Genomic DNA, 17,807 nt, shown 5'->3' with positions numbered 1-17,807 from the left:
TTCATACTTCTAGGAGTGGTAGAAGTAGTGATGCCCACGAGACCAACGAGACGAGACTTTACTGTAGTCTCGTCTCGTCTCGCCGATAAGACACGAAGTCTCTTCTCGAGTCTCGTCTGGTAGGCTCTTAGTCTCGTCTCGTCTCGAGTCTCGTTCGAGAGTCTCGTGATCTCGTCGATGATAACATTTTTTAAAAGCGGAATATTTAAATCTAATGATTATAACGCATATTCTAGTTTATCTACCGAGTAATTCTTTACAATTATTTGTCTGTGAAAGTATAATTATAATATTATATGAAATTTATTTATTGATTGTTGTGCTTGTTTCATGACCTATAGAAGTAAATGAAGCAAAAACTTCCGTCTATCGTTCAGTATCAGAAAACAAATATCTAGTTATAGTTCTATTAGAACTGGTGAATCGTGCTTTACCTACATACCCTGAAAGTTTTAACGAATAAGAGTACGTTCGTCTTGGGAAGTAAAGAATTGCTGCTGTCCTCATTCTGATAAAATTTTTCATGTTACAAGCATTTTTTTTTCGTGCTTACGAAGTCTTGCATGAGAAAAAATAAAAAAAATTGATGATACGAATCAGAATAAGAAACTCGGCGAATTCCTTTGTATAATCTGTAATAGGATATCCGGTCCCTTCCTACACAAATATAAAAGCTCTTTGAATTTCACAAAAAATGTCTCACTATTTCAAATCAAAACTGAAAGGGGAAAATTTTCGACCCGAACGAGCCTCGAACTCGAATGATTCTTAACACTACGGATTATTTCATTATGGGGTAAATATAGTTTATATCCAGATCATTTTCCATTATCAGGAATGACGAGAGAAAAGGCCAAGGGTGTGAAAATACCAATATCAATCTATCATTTATATAAATTACAAATACAATTATGTTCCCATAATTTGAAATTTGTGATATTCGTATTGTCAGATGTGAAATATTTCAATAAATTGATGGTTTTGAATTTCAATCAACCATTTCCGATCTCGATTTCGCGAAGTTTTCAAATTCGAAAGCAATACTCCTCTGAGTCTTCTATCGTCTGAATTATTCACGAGACTACGTGACCACTGCGAGACTCTCGTACGAAACTCGAGACGAGACCGAGGAAAGTCTTGTCTCGTCTCGTACATGGAATATCAGGTCTCATCTCGAGTCTCGTCTCGTTTTCGAGACGAGACGAGACGAGACTCTCGTGGGCATCACTAGGTAGAAGTCGAACAGAACGTGAGGTTGAAGCTCAGATTCCAAGTTGATAGTAGGTACGGAGTGCTGTCTTACCTCTGGACTCGATACTCGAAATACTTTTATGGATGTCCAATGGTTGTTGTGGCACTTGGCGTACATGTAGTCACCATTCGGCTAAGCTACTAGGACAATCGAGTTACTACTCCCCTAAACCGGATGGATCCGCAGCGAAACGGCGAAAATAGCAGGGCTATGGAAATAACAACAAAAATAATTCCCGGTTCAAGGCTGTCCTTAAACGTACTTTGATGTCACGCAACGCAAAAAGAGAAAACTATAACTATAACTCAAAAAGAAAATATCGAATTACTAGATACGCAAAACAGGATCGTTACACTTTTTCGAATGAATAATGAATTCAAAATGATAGATGGCGTTGCCGGATTGTGAAACTGACGTAGAATGTTCTAATAGAGCACTTCAGAAATCAGAATTTACTAGCCCGTTGTGTAGGAAAACCCATTGTTGAACCGTCATACGTCCAGTATTGTTTTACCAAGGGAAAATAAATTTTTTTATTAGAGACACATCATTATAGTGTCCTAATTTGGTTCGTTTTTGGTAATCAGGGTGTCAATGTTTTGAAAGAAAAAAAGAATTGCTTGAAAATGACAGGAGGATGACAACTTGTCATCCTCATTAAGGGCAATAAGAGACTCCTCCCAATATCTTGAGAATTATTTTTGTATATTCATTCTTTTCCTTGGATTAGGCTTAAAAATAGGAATTATTCGTCTCCTTAATTTCTCATATAGCACTTCGACTCTGAGAAAAAAATTAAAAGTGATTTCCTGCATGAACCGTACAAGAAAAAACTGTTTACCAACAGTAGATTTTGTAGCTACAAGTCATTCTTCTGGTGTGATCTCTCGTACTGGTTGAACAATATTTTTCATTCAAAAAAGCCGAAACATTAAAAAACTTTTTTCCGAGAAACATTATGATATCCTGCAACACGGAAGCGAAGCAACTCTAGAGAAAGAGCGCCAATTGATATTTCGCTCTGTAACGGCAGTTTCCAATTATCCTATCTTTAGATCGTTTCAGTTTGCAGACACAAAAACTATCTGATCTCGTTTTTATATGATCCATCTGTAGATTGGTTTCAGAATGATGAGCGAGTTTCGAATCTAAACTTGGTTCTGTAATCTGTGATACCCTTTCAATGCCAATCTCAATAGCATTTCTGACTCATTTCTGGTAATCCAATATCGGATATCGATTGAAATTCATTTTGGGAGGATTCTGCTCTTTCTGAAACTTTTTATGGTTTTCAGTCCCAATCTCTGGAAACAAATCAATTAAACAATATTCCGATATTCCCTATATTTGTGGTAAAGTTAATACAGGTGAAACGTCTAGACCTCTAGAAATAAGAAAACGCCAACATAAAAATAATATTAAAAATTGAGAGATTAATATATCACAAATCGCAGATCATGTTTGTTCTATTACAGGAGAACACATGATGGATTGTCTTAACACTTAAATTTTAATGACAGAACCGGATCATTATAAACGAAAGATTAAAGAGTCCACGTGTATTTTGTTGGATCAAAATAATAATTAGGCCAATTGTTCGGTAGGAATCATAGACATATTAAACACATGGACACGGCGTAGAGAGAGAGGGGGTGCGGCCGAAATAAGATAGAGCTAGTATGGGCAAAACATTCGTTTGAACTTTGTATTTATCGGAATTTTCAGAATTTTCTCATCAATTTTAGATCAACTTTGAATGTCGTATCCTTTTTCTATTATGAAAGTAATAATGGTGTCCTCGTAGAGTGCAATTAATAGTACGAAATGAGTTGAAAAGACAGATAAAGTGAAATTTCACAGGTATAGTAACTTCGAATGTATTAATCGATTTATTATATCATAGTTGAATTATTCATTTCAAATCAATAAATGTATGTCAATTCTTTTCTCATCTAGCTAAAATAATACTCAAGAAGCACTTGAGACTAGAAGAGAAAATTAGTATGCTGATTGTAATGTCTATGTTTCAACCTTTTGATCAATATTGATCAATGAAATATTTTTTCAGATATTGAACAAGAAATCAGAATATTGTGTTGGCTAAAAATGTGCTCAATTGTTTTTATTCAAATCAATTTATTTACAAACTTTTCATGAACTTATCTGTTGTATTTTCCGAGGAATAGTTGCCGAAAGCAAAAATTGTGCTCTTTAGTTCTAATTGGATCATTAAACGCAATCTAAATGATACTAATATTCGTTCAATTTTTTATATTCGATTATAGGTATACTTCATTCAAATTTATTTTAGCAGTCGGTTGGCCATGAAATAATTTTCTCAAGTTTTTGTAACTAGAACGAAGTTAGGTTGGCACTCATGAAATGTCGTTAATGTCATAACGCCGTTGCCACAACTAATATCAATTTTTATTACGAAAATTCGAAAATGCCGAAAGTGATTGAAAAAAGAGAAAGGGTTTCAGGAAGTGCTATTTAGAATTCAGGTTCGCTCATTCAAATAGTTATACCCTGATATTCTAAAATCCACAATACGTCAGACAGTAGCGAACATATTCAATGTAAGAGAATTTATATAATGTTTCATCTTAATCTAAACGACTTATATTTCAGCTGAATATTTCCACAATCAGAAAGATTGTGAATGAAGAGTATGACAAAGAATTTCCTTCTATTGGGAGACCCAAAAAAGTGTTGGCATTTGGGAATTTTATGTTTGAGTGAATTAATGCGAAAAGTTTACTACAGGATTTTCGATAAATGTCATCGGAGAATAAGTTCCGTAAAATGGATTTTTCTGTTTTTCATTTGACTTGTCCTATACAATGTAAATGTCTTAAGGTACTAATAAATACCTAATTATTATAATTACATCAATGTATTTAGATGAATAGCCACAAATACGCGCAAGTTGCCCTGTTACTGTTTATTCATGTGAAATTTTTGTTCAACGGTGAAGTTGCATCTTAACTTGAAACTTCCTTCAACTCCTTTTACTTATATTGATGCAAGATGATTTTTGTTGAAAAATTTAACATTCTTGTAATTATCTGTTAATTCCTTCGGGAGATACCCATTGCCAACCACTGCATCATATGCATTTCATCTTCGAGTTAATATTTTTGAAATCTACAAATGATGTAAGCCAAAGAAGATAACGAACATTAACTCTCCTCAAGCTAGTGCATATTATGATATTATACTGATCTCTTGTATTTTCCATGCAAATAACTGGATTTGGTATGCTTTCAATCAGTTTGTATAAACTTCAATTATGTTCGTCACATATACCCATAGAGCACATGACGTCCAATGGACGTCCATTTTATATCCAAATGAAGTACAAACGTCCACGGACCTTATATGGAAGTCCAATGGATGTACATTTCTGGACATTTACTGTACGTTCATAAATGGACATTTTATGGATGTCCATTGTACTTTAAATAAGGGATGTTGGACAAACATCCATATACGTCCCTTATTGGACATCCTCTGGATATACAAATCTGGATCTTAATTGTACAATCAGAAGTTGTACGTTAGTGTACGTCCATTCAACGTACAATTTTGGATCAACGTCTTATGATGTACATCATGATGTACATCTTTTGGATGTTCGGATCTGGATACAAATATGTACTTCCAGAAATTGTACTTTTCTGTACGACAACTGGATGTACCATTTTCTAGTATCTATAATTATTCATTTCTCAACATTCGTAGAATGTACATTTCTGGACATTTACTGTACGTTCAAAAATGGACGTTTTATGGATGTCCATTGTACTTTAAATAAGGGATGTTGGACAAACATCCATGTACGTCCCTTATTGGACATCCTCTGGATATACGAATTTGGATCTTAATTGTACTATCAGAAATTGTACGTAAGTGTACGTCCATTCAACGTACAATTTTGGATCAACGTGAATTATCCATGAATGTACATCTTTTGGATGTTCGGATCTGGATATAAATATGTACTTCCAGAAATTGTACTTTTCTGTACGACAACTGGATGTATCATTTTCTAGTATCTATAACATAGATTAATAAAACAGGAGATAGAGCATCTCGACAAAAACGCGTTCACGAAATACTGCCATAAATGTGAATTTGGATATCTTGGGTGGGGGAACTGGACAGGGGCGGATTCAGAACTAGTCACACTGTGAATATTTCAGGTAGTCAGCAATAATTTTATATCGAATGGAAATATGTTTCAATGCAAAGATTTCGAGTATTTTTCTTATGACAACTAATCAAAGGGATGTAGAACTAATATGTAATACCAAAACAACTTATGTAAAAAAGAATTTATTTTGAATACAATGTTACCATACACAAATAGTCAATATGACCCTAACCTACATACAGATTATTTGAAATTTTATTCACTAAGCATAAACTGAAAATACCTAGTTCAACAACCTGCTTCCCCTTTCAAATTTTTATACCACCTCGAAAGTGCTTTTTGGTGTTGAAGTGCATAATAATCAAGAGTTATTTTACGAAACTGTAAGCTCTAACTCAATAATAATGTAACTTTTAAGCAAAGCTTTCCAAGCTTTCATCTTGAATTTTTCTTTCCAATGATTTAGGAACTGCTTGTAGGGCAGCAACTTTTTTCTTGAAGTACTGACGACTCACTCGTAATCTTAAATCGGTTTTTTGACGTCAATTAGCTGTTTTTTAATTTCTGTTCTCCGCTTGTCTCCTGCAACAATTTTCCAACTGAAGTTTTACTTCGAAATATGAGGTATCCTGATAACAGACATTTTCATTTAATAAATCATAAAAATAATGGGCATATCCGAGCTCTAATTGAATGGTCATTATTGTAATCATAATTACAGTAGTAGCATAATTTTTACATAGAAATACATTTTAGAAATAAAGAAAACTTTTTTGATTTTCACAAAAAGTTCCAAACATGACCTCTGCTCATTTTTATGGATTTTCATTCCTAAGACGAGTTCTATTTGCCATAGCAATTTATAAGGAATTTTGTATACCTCCCTGGGTAGGTATGTACCTCACTTGTTTTATCCTTGAACTACAAGAAGCTTTCATTTCTGCAAATCCTGAACTGGCATTCGTGTTTCTTGATATTGTTCCCATTTTCCTTCCATTTTCCTCAAAAACTCCAGTACTGGCAACAGGTTTGGCACAGTATTGGCTATAATTACAATATTATTGAAGCAATTAAAATCTCGTTATACTGTTCATCTCGAAACCAGGAAGAATATTTATACTAAAAAGCATTATATGATAAGAAAAAATCTACTATAAATTTCAAGTTCAGAAGTAGTCAGAAATCACTTGCAAAATTCCAAAGAAAGTGATAATCAGACAATAAAGCGAGTTAAATAAGTGGTAAACTACCTATCTTACCTCACTCGGGATGGCATCTTTTTTCAAATTTACGGTAAAAGTCGATTACTCTCATTATACTAAAGTCTGGAGTATAAATTACAAGAGAAGTGTAAATTGTTTTCAAGACCCAGTGCAACTCTCCACTGCTGTCGTCTGGTTTCATTTCTGGGAAATCTAAAATTGAAATCAATTATTTGATTGTATAAACTCAACATTTCAATCCCATCATTAGATGGGATTCAAACTTAATTCGACCCTGGCGTGCCCTAACTCCCTCCCCTGATTTCATAAAGTCGTGAACTCAAACAAGAATAAAATATCAAAAACTTACCAGAATAAATAAATCGCTTTCCTCTTTCGTGTATAAATTGCACTTTTATTTCAAACACACGTTTTTACGGCACATCGCTGCTTATTTTCCAAAATATTACGACGTGAATGATTGAAATAATATTTTGACAATTACAAATACACACGCCGTCCTAGAAATTTTAGAAGCGATCTGGAGGGGAAAACAAGCGAAAATTCATTTCATTGGTGGTTTTTTGGAGTGGGAATAATTTGAAAAATGAACAGTCTGGAAAATAGCTTATGATCCATCTATTTAATCTATGATCTATAATTATTCATTTCACAACATTCGTAGGATGTACATTTCTGGACATTAACTGTACTTTCAAAAATGGACGTTTTATGGATGTCCATTGTACTTTAAATAAGGGATGTTTGAAATAACAGGAATGTGTATACAAGGATATACCCTTATATTGCTGCCATGTCGGTCTCGGCTCTTATTGAGAGTAGGTACATACTGACTGTGTTGAAACCCAGATGTTCCGCCCTCTCATGATTATTCCTTTTTTTACTCTGGAACTTTCGTCCCAAAGACCGAAACATTTATTTTTTGAGTTTCATTTGAGTGACACAGAGCGAAATATTGAATATTGAATCAGAACAGAATATCTAAGAGAAACTCATTAATCTGTAATCAGTGGATTTTGAAGTGGACTCGACATATTTTGTAAATTTGTGAATATTTTGGCTTAAGCTTGTTGAACTACATTTGAGGTATAGTGTCTAGTTCTAGTTCCAGTGTGTGGTGCATATATTTGATAGTAACGAGGTGAGTCGAAGTTTTTATTCTTGCTTGAGGGAAGTGGCAAATTTACGTGTAGATAGAAAAATATAATCTAATGGGTAGAAATTTCTACCATTTCAACATTAATGTTGAAGGAATTGAATGTTGAATGCTTATACGAAGCACGAATGTTAATCTCCGTTTCATGTTAATTTGATGATTTCATTAGTTATAATTATATTATTCATACTATCGTAAAAAATATATTTTTGTCTTTTCACAACCATGAATATCTATTATTTGGTAGGGGGACAACAATATAAGAATATGAAACGGAATTACGAGAAAACATCCAGAAATTCAATTTTCAATAGATATTATCACCATTCTATTATAATTATAGTATGGTGATGTACTGATATATAATATGACAACAGCAAAATTTCAATGAAATAAATTTACAGAAACGGCCATACACACTCCAGTAAAGGGGACAGGAAGGAGATAGAAGTGGCTATTTCTAAATGGGTTCGAGGAGCCAACGATAGAAAATATATCATAAGTGTTTCCTGTTCAGTGTATATATACCTATATATCTGCTTCTTCGATATTCAGTTTTTTATAGTTTAGTTTTGCTTAGGGGCAGTAGTCCAATGTTCAAATTATACTTACTTGTTATTTATTTTATTTTAATTTTTCACATAAAGATGTGGAACATTTCCAGGCCATTTTTCAATAATCTCAATTTCCTTATAATTATCAATTAATATATGTATTGATAGGTGGGATTTTAAAATACCTTTTTCGAATCAAACTTAAAAAAAGCTAACCCCAATAAAATGGGCATTTGAGACTCCCAAATAACGTCCACTTATGTACCAATGAATGGTCCAGAAAATGTCCGAACCTCACTGGATTTAACATCCTATGGACGTACATACAGGATGTACAATGGACGAACATACAGGTATGTCCATAGGATGTTAAATCCAGTGAGGTTCGGATGTACGTCCAATGTACATCCTATATGTACGTCCAATGTACATCCTGTATGTACGTCCAATGTACATCCTGTATGTACGTCCAATGTATATCCTGTCTGTACATCCATTGTACATCCTATATGTACGTCCATAGGATGTTAAATCCAGTGAGGGTCGGACGTTTTCTGGACCAAACATTGTACATAACTGGACGTACAATGGATGTCCGTCATGTCCATTTTGTACGTCCAATGGACATTCAATGGATATACATGTGCTGTATGATATTTTCCGAAGAGATTCGACATTGTGATAAAATACGTAATAACAGAAACTTTTACGTAGAACGGACAAAAAAGCGTTGATTTAAAACCCACAAATGTTTTGACAAGCTTCATAACCCCACATTTTCGTACTATACAGAGTGAAATGTGTCAAATTTCCATGGCCAACCGACTGCTAAAATAAAGTTGAATGAAGTATACTTGTTTTTATCTCTAACGGGCGCAAATATACAAATATAGCTCGGAAATTAATACCATCTTGCCCATACTAGCTCCATCTCATGTTGGCCGCACTCGTGGCTATTGAAACTCACTGAAAGGGCGCGTCCATATGTTTTATAGGTCTATGGTAGGAATAGACCATATTTGGATTAATATACTGAAGAGGGAGCTGTCATACGGTAATTTCAAAATTAAATGCAGTCTCTGTTTCTATGTGTTGACAATTAATGTCAAATAAAAGCTACAATTCAGAAGATTTTCGGAAATTGATTTTCGTCTGATGAAGAAGTTTGATATAGACCCCGAAACGTTACTATATACAGGGGGATTCAAAACTCGGGGCGAAAAATTAAGGAACATATAGAGAATGATATTCTTGATTAAACGTAAAAAAAATTTTTGGCCGATGCGGCTTCGTTTCCGAGTTTTTGGACATTAATGTTTCTTTATGCAACTAATTGAATTTTATTAATTACGGTAAGCCAAGAAATAAATTAAATGAAAATCAGTTCTTCTGTTAAACATGCATTTTTTTAACGAAGAATATGCAGGTATTATTTTTGTGTTAGGTCTTTGTGATGGCAACGCATTAAAAGCTTGTCGGGAGTAAAACATGCGATTTCCTAATAGACGACAACCATCTCGCCGTGTGTTTTCTCTGACGCTTATCAAAGGCTGCGACAGTTTGGAATTGGCATTTCTCGTACTGGTACTGGTGATGCTACCCGGAATAATTACTATGATGCTATAAGAAAAAAAGAAGAGATAGATTGTGTGCTCGATGATCCAGAAATTGGTACTAGATATTAAGGTATGGGACGAAGTCTTTAACGGAAAATTACTACCAATCCAATCCTGGTTGATCATTTGAATGCGGATGCGTACTTGCAGTTTTTGGAAAACAATCTCGATAATTTGCTAGAATATTTTCCTCTGGATTTGGTATACAATCGTATGTGGTATCAGCACGATAGAGCACCACTGCATGTAGGACGAAATGTTGTCGCCTAGTTGAACCAAAATTTCAATGGTCGGATGGATTGGTCGGCGTGGTCAGGTGCCATGGCCAGCGAGATCACCTGACTCGAATCCTTTGGATTATTTTGTATGGGGACATTTACGTTATGTAAACAATACGTTTACGCACTGGAAATTAATGATAAAGAACAATTAATGGAACGAATTATTAATGCAGTCGAATCCACTCAGAAAAGGAAAAACATGCAATTAATAATCTGAAATTCCCTTATTCTGCCTTGCCAAGCATGTATCGATATCTACTAATAGTGATATTTTTGAACATTTGATTCAATTTTTTCTGTATTTCTATCAGCTATTAAAGTTCAAAATCGATGACATGCAGAAATTTTGTGCACTTATATCTCGGAATCAAGGCAATATCCAAAGAATTTATTTTACTTTTTTTTATCAAGAATAGCAGCCTTTATACGTTCCTCAATTTTTCGCCTCGAGTTGTGAATCATCCTGTATAATTATAATTACAAAGTTCTATATTTTCATTTCATTGTCAGCCAACAATTTTTTCTAGTTGATTTGCTCCTGATAAATTAGTGCATAAATTTACGCAGGAGCAAATCGTTTATTTCAATTTTTTAATTGATTTTGTTCCAGAGATTGGGAGTGAAAACCCTAAAATGTTTCAGAAAATACAATATTGGGCCTGAGTTCTTCTACGCAGTCATTTAAGCTTTCCATCTTGTTTTGGACTGATTACATAATCTTATACAGGGTGAGTATTTGATTCATACAAATATATCAACTGTAGATATATTCTTGAGATTAAAGGAAACGCTTTTTTCGTACAAAGTCTCAGATTGTACCTACGGAGAATCAGGGTAATATGCTCAGCTGTATGTATGGTATGATATAAGCAAGTAATTTTCACGGCGATTTCCAACGAACTATTATCTCATGGCCAGCATATGTATCGCGGTAGATTTATTTATTTTTTGAGAAGAGCCGTTGAAAAATATGAAATACAAATAACTTTATGGTAGTATATTACTGACTGTAGTAGAAACACTAAGCTTCAAATTTATTTTAAGATCAACTTGTTTTTTTTTTAAGGAAAGGTATATTTTTCTGTGCAGATTCTTATTTTCTTTAAAAAAGGAGTAACTTTTGTTCGAAACTTTTTTTTTTCGATTTTTAATTATTGAACTAAATTTTATATGAACGATTGGAAAAGATGAAAATAATTTTAAAGAATGATAATGTTTTTATTAATTTCATATAATTTCAGTAAATGTTCCAAAAGATCACCTCGGACTTCGATACATTTTTCAATTCTTTTAATGAATGATTCATTACCTACATAGCATCAGAGTTTCTGCATCTATATTCCTGCAAGCATTTCATAAACCAGTGGCGGATTTACCATAGAGGCTGAGTAGGCTGCAGCCTAGGGCGGCAGTTTTCAGGGGGCGGCAAATTTGGGGATAATTATGTTTGTACTAATTATAAAAACTGAAATATTTGTATTTCATAGATATTTTAATATCTATCTGCATCTGATGTTCCCTAAATATAAAAAAAAACTGAACAAGTAGTGCATCACTACTATTTTCCTGTTTCCCTCTTATTAGTCTTATTTCGGCCGCATTGGATTCTATACTGAAACTTCCTGAGGGTGAAAAATTTCGGTGAAACCAGATTCTGAATCGTTGGGATGTGTTTCTTCGGTTCCTACGAAAACACAATTCAAGAAATGTTTGTCCAGAAGAGTCCGTATCTATGGCTATAGAGCCATAGATATTTGCCTGTACATAGGTACAGGGTGGGCAAAATTCGTTGTCTACTGAGGGGATCTCGAGAACTATAACAGCTAGAAGAAACCGGATGACACATTATTTAGCTCTTTTTTCATGACTAATCCAAATCTGAAAACAGAACCGGTCTATCGTTTCTAGATTTTGAGTTATAAACAAAAATTGGGATTATGAAGTTCTCATAACTTTTTTGTGTTTGAAGTTACAGATCTGAAACTTAACCTTCTTTGTCATTTTTGTACGTAGATTCTACTCACAAAATCTTTTTTCCAATTCAAAAATAAAAAATTCAATGAAAGTTTGCATTTAAAATAACGAAAGTTCGCCTAATGTTTCGAAATGAAAAAATATTTGGTGCTCGTCAGTGGATTCTACGTAAAAAAGGGTCAAGGTTCAGATGAGTAACTTCAATGACAAAAAAGTTATGAGAACTTTTCGAAATCGTCAAAATTTCATTTGTTGCTAATTACTCAAAAACGGTTTTCACCATTCTTTGTTTCTCTGAAAAAGAGCTCGAGAATGTGTCATCTGTTTTTTCCAGCTGTCATAGTTCTCGAGTTTTACTCAGTAGACAACGAATTTTGCCCACCCTGTATACACCAGCGAAGAATTGTTCGGGTGAGAGAACCTTTTTTTGCTTGAAAAAGTTATTTAACTAAGAAACACATCAAGCCAAGAAAAGCTGAACGCTTTGGCTCTTTTGTGTATATAGAGTCAGAACTGATGAAGAAAATTTCGTATGCCGACATTGCAGAAAGATATTTTAATAACGTATACATTAATAAATTAAGAGACTTTTATGACTTACGTTCGTATTTCATTGTCACCGTCAGTTAGATTGTGACCATATAATACATATAATAATATAAATAGTCGCAAAAAATTCAGGGGCGATTAAAAAGTAGGGAAGGTCTTTCTTCTTTGTGCCCCTGCTTAGTTACAGCCTCCTAAAGATGGCGCCCGAAAAGCAGTTTTTGATTTTTTTTATGAAAATCAATGAACTTTCATGTATTCAATCAAGCAGATATTTCATATGGGCGGGAAGGCATTAAAAAAATTTTGGTTCTGTTCGTCTATAATAGAAAGGGGTAGTTTAATCCATCCCTGATCCTTGCTTTGCAAGAAACTTTTTCGATATTCATATCTTATAATAAAAAATTAATTTTGGATAACCCATTCTCAAAAAATCATCTTGAGATTTTTGTCACATATACTCATTAAGATGATTGTGTGCACAAACGCAGAAATATTCTATATGCACTTTGTTTACGCTCTTTTTTTCCTGAAAAACCCTTAATTTTCCCAAGAAACTGCTAGAGAACTTATTTGTTAAGAATGGATCAAGCTATCCAAAATCAATCTTTCATTGTGAAATATGGATATGGAAAAAAGTTTCTTGCAGAACAATGGGGGTGGCTTTTTCTAGCACTTTCAATCATAGAGGAACAGCATCGAAAATTTCTACCCCGCATAAAATATCTGCTTGATTTCATTGTTGTCAGTTTTTCGATTCTCAAGAAAAAAATTAAAAACTGCTTTTAGGGCTATAATTTACATTATAGGTCCACCCTAATTTCTGACTAAAAATCACCCCCTTAATTTTTTGCAACTGTTCCTATGGACCATGCTACCATGTATAGATATATGGTGTGCCATACTCAATGATAATAAATTTTTTCTTTTTGTTTGATATAGAATATATCTATTCTATTTTAAACTGTGTGCCTAATAAAAATGATTTGATTACGTTTACTGCATGTATATCACTGTGTGACTAATATCACTTAATATATCCATTACTTCGCCTCATTAGAAGTCTATGACTAAATTTTATTTCATTCAGAAATAAACGTTCTATTTCTTGTGAAATCACATCTTCGCATCTTTGCGTTGTAAAAATGATCTGGGAACTCGAAAACTGACACATCACACATCGATCCCCTTGTTCATAATAATTATGAGTAGTTATTAGGACCACAGTGTACAAATCTCAAAGTTATATTTTCACTGACACAAAAATTGTCATTAATATTTTGAACTAAATAATTATGGTAAGGGCGGCAAAATTTGAATAGCCTACTGGCGGCAAATATGTAAATCCGCCACTGTCATAAACGTTCGTTCCATCATATCTTCTGGAGCAGTTGAAACTGCCTGGTATTTTCGCTCTTTAAGTGTACCTACCCTATAAAAAAAATCAGGATATATTGAATCTGACGACCTCGCAGGCCATGCGATGGTACCACGTCTGCCGATCCAGCGGTTCTTTTAAATTGTAATCACGGTCCAATATTTGTCGTGCTATTATGGAATAATGCGCCGGGCTGCCATAAGGATGAAAAAGTTCCTATACATTTGACCACTCAGCGTGCCCTCAAAAAATAAGGACCAATTAGTTTGACACCAATAATTTCGCAGCAAACGTTTACAGACCAAGAGCACTAGCACTGATCTTCAGTTTCTCTTAGCCATCGCGGATTATGTGTACTAGAGTAGTGCATGTTATGCCGGTTAACTTGTCCAAAATTGGTGAATCCAGAATCATCAGAAAATTAAACTCTTCGAAATAAGTTCTCATCTTTTCGTATTTTTTCACGTGCCTGCTGACAATACGTTATTCGATTTTCAAAATCATTATCATGATCTAACGATACGTGCTATGGGGGAAACTCGTGCCTAGGTATGCAATATTTTAAAAAAACTTCTCTGAGATATTCGAGATTACTAGAACAATCATGAAGATAAAGGGCAACTGCATCTAACACACTGATCTCATTATTCTCACCAGAGTCACCAGTTACTGTCGCACGGTATTTCTGAATCCATTCACTACACGATGAAATAACTACGGGATTTATTATTTATGTTTGAAAAACATACATACAGTAGAAAACCATCAACAGTATTTCACTTGCATTAGATATCCATAAATGAAAATCATTTCAATTCTTTTCGCAACCGCAAGTATTCCATCTTTCGTTTATAATGAATTAATTGAATAACCATTGGCAGGCGAAAATAGTTCATGCATATTCTTACAATGTCTACCTAAATAAACTATTCACCCATTTTTTTAGTTGTTTTTTGTGGGAATACTTCATGAATACCTGTTGAATTTGAAATCCGACGAGAAAAATATCAGACCACAGATATCTACCACTTTTTTATGACGAATAAGAAGCTGCAATAAAAAATATACCTTTTCATTTGGAAAAAAAAATCAAGTTAACCTTGAAATAATCTTGAAACCATCACGAATGTTTCAAAGTTACCAAATCATTGAAGTGAAATATCAGATGCTTAGATTAGCTGCCACTGAGGCTAGAATCGTATGAGCGTAACATCAGAAACTTCAAATCCAATCTAACAGCGGTACTTCTTTTCTTCTCCTGCCGCACAAGAAACAAAAAGTCTTTCAGCGCTGAAGAAGGAGAAATATTATATCTCCTGAACGTGAGCACTTATATTAAATTCTAAATAAATCTGTCAAAATTCCTGAAAAGTTGTTCTACTTGAATCTTATTCACTAATGAAAATAAAATTGGTTGAAGGGTACTTCTGTCGTGTTTATAAATATGTATTTAAAAACATCGAAGTGAACTTAAAATTATTTTTCGTGCTCCTCACTGAAGAGTCTAGAATAAATATATAGTCAACGTTATTCCAATTATAATTAATAAAAAGTGTATTGAACTTTCGTGGACATAAAAAAAGCCATAAAAATCATTGAAACCTGCAAAATGAGAATATTTCTACGCTCACTGCGATGCAACAATCATTTATAAAAACCCTGTATTTCCAGCAGAGCTTCAATTCTTCGCAAAGAGCTTCAACGACACTCTCATGAAGCAAAAAGTATGGGATAATTATTTCAACCATAACCCAGTTCTCCAACTCAAAAAAATGTGTGACGAATTAAATATAATTCGTCACACTTTTTTTTTCGAAATATCGAAGTTCTTGAAATCACATCTTAGACATCGTGAGCTATAAAACTACCTCCGTCAACGCAAATTCCTCAAACGAGTGAATTCATTACTGACTAGTTTCGAATTCTTAAGTGTTTTTTCGATGAAAAAACATCGGCAATAGATATCCTACAAAAAATTAGTATTCTTAAATCAATCAATAAATCAGTGATGTCTATTTTAAAATTGAGGATAATCTTGAATTTTGGCTCTATTGAGCCAAATATGATATAATACGTGTGGTGTATTTGATTTAAAAAAAAATTATTCTTGAATAAGCCATTCTTAATATCAGTTCGTTGATGCTGAAGTTCAAATTGTTCTACTCAAAGCTTATATAATTTCATGCTCAATTACAAATCTTACCTGCTGTTTCCTTTCAACTGAATCATGTTCAATTCAATGGCCGTAAATTTATTGATCGAATATCACCTGAATGCGAGAAAATTACTTCAACAATCTACTAAGCAAAGAGAAGCTCGAGTGCCTGTAATTAACAAGCGTAAATCATGCAAACTTCATTCGTTTCTATTCTAATCAGGAATCTGAATTGTAGGCGTTTCAAAACATGCCAAATGAGTGCTTGAATTTTGCCACCTTCAAGACAACCAATTTTGTCGTTTTTTCCAATAATTCTGAGAGGTTTGAAGGTGGGATATAACATAAATATTCGAATTCGAAAAGTCCAAGGTTTTCAGCTGTGATCATTTGGATGTTTCACCTTGAATTTTCCAGACGAATCTTAGGGATTTTCAGAGAAATCTTCATCTGAGACTGCATTTCATCGTGTCATTTGTTCCGATATGGTTGGACAAGGCAGATTCACCCAGAGGCGATTGGACGCACGAGCCTTACAAGTTTCTGCTGAACTCTCTCTGCTGTTCACATGTTTTCACTCAACAATTCTCTCAATGAACTTCTTCAAGTACATAATCTCATGAATAGCCTATTTTCTTCAACTTCTCAACGAATACAGATTCACAGTGCCGAATTATACTCCACAGGATTGAAAACCCGATACGAAGAATTTTATTTGTTTTTTTGTTTCTAAATAGTGACAAACAGAATGATTATAGCAAGAAGGTTACTCCGCAACTGAACTGTGGAACAAGTGGATGTCAAAAATTAAACTGGATACAAAATTTCGCTCATGAGAGAACTCCGATCTGTATCTTGATGGTATGAATGTTGTTTCCTGGCATCATCTGCATAAAGTTGGATAGAACTAAATAAAATTTGCTAAGAGGTGTATCTAGCATCAACTAATTTTATGCAAGGCATACTTGATCTATTTATGCTGAGTGCTATTTCGTACCTACCCCGCCAAAATACCGGGGCATGACTCGTGACATGACATCACGAATTATTGTCTTTCCATAAAGTAATGTGGTATCCATTCCACGTAGTATATCGTCACCGAATTCTGTGTTTCCTAGAAAAAAAGGTAAAAGTGTCATTTTCTTATAGAGAATCAATGCAGCCCTGAAATTGTCAGAAAAATGGTAAAACGTGATATTTGCGATTTTCAATCACGTGAATAGAAAAATTTCTGAAACAGAACTAGTTGCAGATATGTACTACACCCAGTAAGTTTTATAGTTGAATGTACATACTATACGACACTCAAATCACCTTTGGTTACAGGACTTACAATGCGCATGGTAAAAGGCTGCTTTACTCGATTGTTCCCTATATTTCCAAAACATCAAATATATTTCAATAAAATCAAGAGCATTATTATTTCATTCCAATTAGTACAAGGTTTTCATGATGATGATTGTTTTGCTGCACTATAGCTCCTTCAGCTTTGAAAATGAAATTGTATGATATGACA

At 33.9% G+C, this 17,807-nt stretch overlaps 1 protein-coding gene across 1 annotated transcript in view; it reads right to left on the bottom strand.

Annotated features, from left to right (window-relative positions):
- LOC123318891 (calexcitin-2) overlaps positions 1-17,405 on the bottom strand; it is a 148,716-nt gene extending 131,311 nt beyond the window's left edge. Inside the window, exon 1 of the mRNA XM_044905666.1 lies at positions 17,293-17,405. Coding sequence (XP_044761601.1) covers positions 17,293-17,370 — 78 coding nt within the window. The 5' untranslated portion in view covers positions 17,371-17,405. The remainder of the gene's footprint in view (positions 1-17,292) is intronic.
- Positions 17,406-17,807: the final 402 nt, after the last annotated feature.

The sequence above is a fragment of the Coccinella septempunctata genome, chromosome 8 (genome assembly GCF_907165205.1).
Source record: "Coccinella septempunctata chromosome 8, icCocSept1.1, whole genome shotgun sequence".
In the NCBI taxonomy this organism is placed as follows: domain Eukaryota; kingdom Metazoa; phylum Arthropoda; class Insecta; order Coleoptera; family Coccinellidae; genus Coccinella; species Coccinella septempunctata.
This window is presented reverse-complemented; position numbering and strand designations above follow the sequence as displayed.